The following is a 6000-nucleotide window of genomic DNA, read 5'->3' as shown; positions in this document are numbered from 1 at the left end:
TCTTTCATAAGTGGGCTGATTTCGTAGATTTAAGAGTATGTATAAAACTCCAAGTATCCTTTATAACATTTACACAAATGTTAGCGCTTATAGCGTTCAGTTGTGAATTTTATGGAATCGGCGGATATTTTGTTGAATTTGTCTCTATTAATAGTTGTTTGCAAAAGAAAAGAAACAGTTTTCAGACGAATAATTCTAAAAGCACTACCAATGAAAACACAAGCCATATTTTTACTATCATTACTTTCCGGTTCTGTTGAGAGATCATGACCAACTGTAGAAGAACAATTCACTCTTGCCTTTTAATAAAACAGCCACAGGATAAAAAGCTGCAAGATACACAGAAGATCTACGGTCCAGTTATAGAATTTATTTGTTAGAATACAAAGGCATGTTGTACTTTGGTATTCAAGAAATGGGAAAGTACCAAAAAAAGTTAGGTATGTTTGTTGAAATTATATATAAATGAAAGAGGAAACCGGTAAAACACCCTGTGGCAAAGCTTACATTTTCAGTTAGAAGTGGTTTCCACCAAACAATGGTGCTTACGTATTTTTTGTTTGTGCTGGTTATGTATGTATCGTATATACTATACGAATTGATCAGGAATTAAAAAATAGGAGAATGGTTATATGCAGATTTGGCTAAAGAAGAATGGCAGAAATGTATAGAATAATGTAACTTAGAATTTTCAATGGGGTGAAATGAAGGTATAAGGGAGTAAAACCGAAGTTACTGTGTACAACAAAAAAGAAAGGGGATAAGGTACTTAAAAGATAAAAGAAGCTTAGAATAAGAAAACAGAAAGCAATGTTGAAATATTGATACTTTAAGCAAGGAGGAATAATATGAAACTGTGGCTGAATGTAGGATAAAAGTATATCTATAAAAAATGAAGGGAGGTACTGGGGAGTGTGACATAGTAATGACAAATAAACTGAAATTCATGATCTACTTGACTATAATCAGACCAGTGATGATGTATGATTCAGAGATAAGGAAGTTGGAACACAGGCTGGAACAAACAGAATGGAGAATTTTGAGGTGGATTTTGGTATCTGCCTGTGAGAAAGGATGAAAAATAAAGGAATTGGAAGTGTTGGGGTGGTACTGAAGAGTCGTGAAGATGGTGATTTGTTGTCTAAACATTGAAATGGCATGGATATGTTGAAAGGATCAGTGAAGAGGAAATAGCGAATAGGGATGGGGTGAATCCAGTGGAGGGAGGAGGGTCATTTGCACGGCATACCTGGACCGTGGTCAAGTAGATGACGCGATAAAGTTTAGGCGGATTTAGAGAAATGTTTGGTGGAGGGATATGCTTTCTATGGAAATTGTTGCGGATACATTAAAGCAACCTGCCGCTTAGTTTAAGGAGAATGGTGGGGATGAAGCAGAGACTGTCAAGAGATGATCCATTGTAAGGATAAATTTATTCAATCTTATTGGACATTATGCAAAACACTCACCCTTTTTTGATCGCTTTGATACCCAGTTCTATTGAAGTTTTGTTGTAATGACTCATGTACTGGAACATTTCTGGTTTATGTTTTGACAAGATTGTCTCTGTGTTGGTGAAAGGGACGAAGCCGAACTTGAATGGAGGTTTCTTGACGTATGGGTTTTCCAGCTGTAAGAAGATAGTCAAGATAGATCTTACTTTTAGGGATATATCCCAGTTCCTGTATCTGTATACATTCCGTAGCAAGTAAATACCTTTCAAATTCAAAAGAACAAACATGCTTGAACATTTCCAATATTTTCTTTGATTAGATCCATTTACTTATAAAACCATGACTGAATCATTATTGATAACTGAATCTTCCAATGACAAGCATCCATTAGTAATTAATATACAAAGACAAATATCTATCGAATTAGAGGAAACTGATTCTATTCTATAAGTAGCAAGCTATAACAATATATTTTGTCATTTATCCATTTCCAGTTATACTTGCCCTATGGTCTTCGATGCCTGAGAAGTCGTGGTACTCTTCTCTTGTGATCATGAAAGCTGCCAGGTTAGCAGTATAGATGGCAAGGAAGACTACGGCGAACATGGCCCAGATATTGGCCATGAACCTGATTAGGTAGAAGAAATCAAAATCTTAAAATAATAAAAAAGGGATTACCGTTATAACTACTGAATTTTGCACTTGCCAATTGTATTTGTATTATTAGAACAACAAAGATAATCATAATCAACGAATGCTTGCTAAAGCAAAACAGATACTCAATTATTTGGAGATATTATAACTCAGTACTTATTTGTTGGAAACCAGTATAATGAAAACTACTGAGAAACACTGATGAACTAAAAAGATCCATATATATATATATATATATATATATATATATATATATATATATATATATATATATATATATATATATATATATATATATATGTATGTATATATATAAATATATATATATATATATATATATATATATATATATATATATATATATATATATATATATATATATATATATATATATATATATATATAGTTTTAGTCTGTTTACGTCCATGTATATACTGTACAGTATTCCGAACACAAGGAAGTTACTCGTCTTATCATTTCAATGCAGGTTTCCTGGATAAGTACCAAAAAAGAATCACTCGTAAAGGAATACCAGGGTATTTCTAGAGGCCCAATAATAGTATAATTACCTTGCAGTGAACCCTTTAGGGCAATCTACGTGTACAGCAGCTTGGAACAGCACAGCCCACACAAGCCAATATGTCCTAAGTAATGAGAATTTGTGATCGCGAGGAGGTGCCATCTGTTGAGTGGAATGGGAAGTAAGGAATCTTAATTATATTTCAGGATGATACACAAGTTCTATGTCATCGTTCTGTTATTCAGTACAAATATATGAAAACAATAATGAAATACTTTAAAAAGTGTCAATTGTGAATCATGAACGTATTCAAATAATTTCAAAACATTATAAATATCAAAGTAAAAGTTAAATCTAACTTGAATGTATCAATCTTTTATGTTGGGCAAATATACAAGAGCTAATTAGGATGACAATGCCAGATCAAATATAATGTTTTTGTGTATATTACAGATAGTTGTCATATATTCAGTCACGCAACTACATTTCTAACTTTACGATGACACAAAATTAATTCACAGTTCCAGCCAAATTATTTCTGTAAAATGAATCCCAGGAAAAAGAAAAATTGTTTAGGGGTGAATCTTGTTTACATCTTCCACGGTGGTCCTATTTCCCCTAATGAAGAATTAATGCCAGCGGGTAATGAGGCGACTTCACAAAATTTATGGAATCATCTAACACGCATGAAAGGTGCCTCATTTTTGCTCGTCTGGCATAAACATTTGTGTTTGACACTTGGACCTGAGGGAAGATCTCTTAAGATTTCCAGGTACCTTTATGAATCCAACAAAAAGTGTATTCGTACACAATAAATTAGTTTTATGATAATAGAATTTACATACTTTCTTTAAAGAATATTTTATTTATAAAACAAATTACCGTCAAAGTACCATATTAGACAACAAATACAAAACTAAAACTATAACAACGAAGAAAATAATGGATGTTCGCATATCCTACTTGGTTCTATTATGTGGATAGATCATTATTAAAGGATCATGCCCCCTGTGGCCGCAGGGGCATAAAACAATTAGAATAGCGCCAACGTTATCCCTGCGTGTCGTAAGAGGCGACTAAAAGGGACGGGATGAGGGGGCTGGGAACCCCCTCTCCTGTAAAAGTATCCTGTGAGACAGCAACAAAGAGAAGTTCTTGTTGATGTCGGCTACCCCCCCAAAATTGGGGGAAGTGCCTTTGGTATATGGATGGATGGATGTTTCAATTGTCAATCTAGTATTAATATAAAGTAAGTGCATGCCATCACATACACTGTATTAAAAACAACAATTTTGATCGGAAATTCTCCGTAAAAATATACTGTTCTCAACAGTATTTCAGTAAAATACAGACGACCGCAATTTTACCTTACTTTGGTTATTATTTTTTACGGGTTGATTACCGTAATATTATTCTTTTACGTCATAATAACCGTTTTTAAAACGGTAAAAATCCTGGAATAAATGTTGCCAGAATCTTACCATTTTTTGTCATGTAAATTTTAAGTGTACTGTAAGTATCCAAAGTTCACTGAAGTTCAAGAAAGGTCTTCATTTACGAATACATTATAAATACAAGGAAGTGTAGTCTTGGAAAATCTGCAATGTGAAGATACATTTGTTTCTATCAAGTAACAAATAAAACGAATCCAAGAACTAAAATCCCAGCGTCTACTTATGCAAACATCCAAAAAATAAATGCCTAAATCTTAGGAATTCATTACCGAGTCTTCCGTGGAGCCTTGCGAAGAGTTTCGGCTCGGAATTATAATTAATTAACGTCAGCACAATATTTTAAAGGGAAAAAATCATCGAAAGAATGATGAACATTTTTCTTCCCTTGGGTAATTAATTATATCCAGGGTGGAAAAGAAGGCTAATGAATGCAAACTTTTCTGCACACGGAAAAGATATCATAAGGAAGAGAAATCCTCGTAGGATAAAAGGCTCACAGTACCAGGGACCTTGTTACTTTATATCTATCTCTCTTGCACATTTTGATTAATATTGTCTCCTTTTAAGGGCGAAATTATTAAACAGAAAACTTTTGGTATCTAATGTAGGTCATATGTCATTGTGACATATGATGGATTTGAGGTGTTGCATATATCAGAAATATTTAAATGCATTTGCACACACCCACACACACATAAAACACACACACACACACACACACACACACACACACACACACACACACATATATATATATATATATATATATATATATATATATATATATATATATATATATATATATATATATATATATATATATATATATACACACACACACACACACACACACACATATATATATATATATATATATATATATATGTATATATACGTGTGTATATATATATATATATATATATATATATATATATATATGTATATATATATATATATATATATATATATATATATATATATATATATATATATATATGTATGTGTGTATATATATATGTATATATATATATATATATATATATATATATATATATATATATATATATATATGTATATATGTATATATGTATATATATATTTATATAAATATATATATATATATATATATATATATATATATATATATATATATATATATATTATAAAAACTTAAAAAAACAAGAGGAAGATACATAAGATAGAACAGGGTTCCTGAGTGTACCCTAGAGCAAAAGAACTGGTTCGATAAGGAATTACTATTTTCTTGGAAACCACCTTCCTCTTATAAAAGATGACCTTACTGTGATTGCAAAAATTTTGGATAATGAAATGATACAAACTAATGAAACATTTGGTTTACGACGCTGATTAATTTCTCTGTTATCTTATTTTCTTAGAGATTAAACTTGGTAAAGGCAGCTGTTGCCATTCTATCAGCTCTGCGACATATAACAAAAAATAAAAGGTACGTTTCTTATATATATTTTAATAAAATTCACTCGTTTAATTTTTTTTCTAAAACTTCTCAAGAAATAATTCATTAGCATTCAAAAATTTTTTTTGGGTGGATTTTCAAGGAAGCAATGGAAAAGTCCGTCACATACTTGGGAACTAGGGCACCCAAGACAGCTTCATATCTCCTTAGGTGCAAAATTAGTTTTTGAAGAGCTGGTGGCATTATTCAAAATATCACCAGATGAAAAAAAAAAAAATTTGTTTTGCTCGACCCTACCTCAGGTTCAGCAATGATTGGCAATATTCATTGCGTTCTCTCATGAGTCAATGCCACCTTCTTTGATTCAGTTAATCCATCAATTGCCATTTCGATTATCATCTGCTAGCGTTGGTAGTGATAAAAGTGTCAATAATTAGATTAATCATTGATCTTATCTCGTTACTTTCAGTGCTTTATTTTACA

At 31.6% G+C, this 6000-nt stretch overlaps 1 protein-coding gene across 3 annotated transcripts in view; it reads right to left on the bottom strand.

The window, feature by feature from the left end:
- Window positions 1-6000, bottom strand: part of Nmdar2 (NMDA receptor 2) — a 1133867-nt gene that overhangs the window by 68065 nt on the left and 1059802 nt on the right. For all 3 annotated transcript variants that reach the window (XM_068378799.1, XM_068378801.1, XM_068378800.1), the window contains 3 exons: window positions 2678-2790; window positions 1959-2082; window positions 1470-1630 (listed from right to left, as the gene is read on the bottom strand). In XM_068378799.1, the coding sequence (XP_068234900.1) occupies window positions 1470-1630; window positions 1959-2082; window positions 2678-2790 (398 nt within the window). The remainder of the gene's footprint in view (window positions 1-1469; window positions 1631-1958; window positions 2083-2677; window positions 2791-6000) is intronic.

This window comes from Palaemon carinicauda, chromosome 8 (assembly GCF_036898095.1).
Source record: "Palaemon carinicauda isolate YSFRI2023 chromosome 8, ASM3689809v2, whole genome shotgun sequence".
NCBI classification, from domain to species: domain Eukaryota; kingdom Metazoa; phylum Arthropoda; class Malacostraca; order Decapoda; family Palaemonidae; genus Palaemon; species Palaemon carinicauda.
The sequence above is the reverse complement of the archived record's forward strand: the minus strand, read 5'-3'. Positions and strand labels throughout refer to the sequence as shown.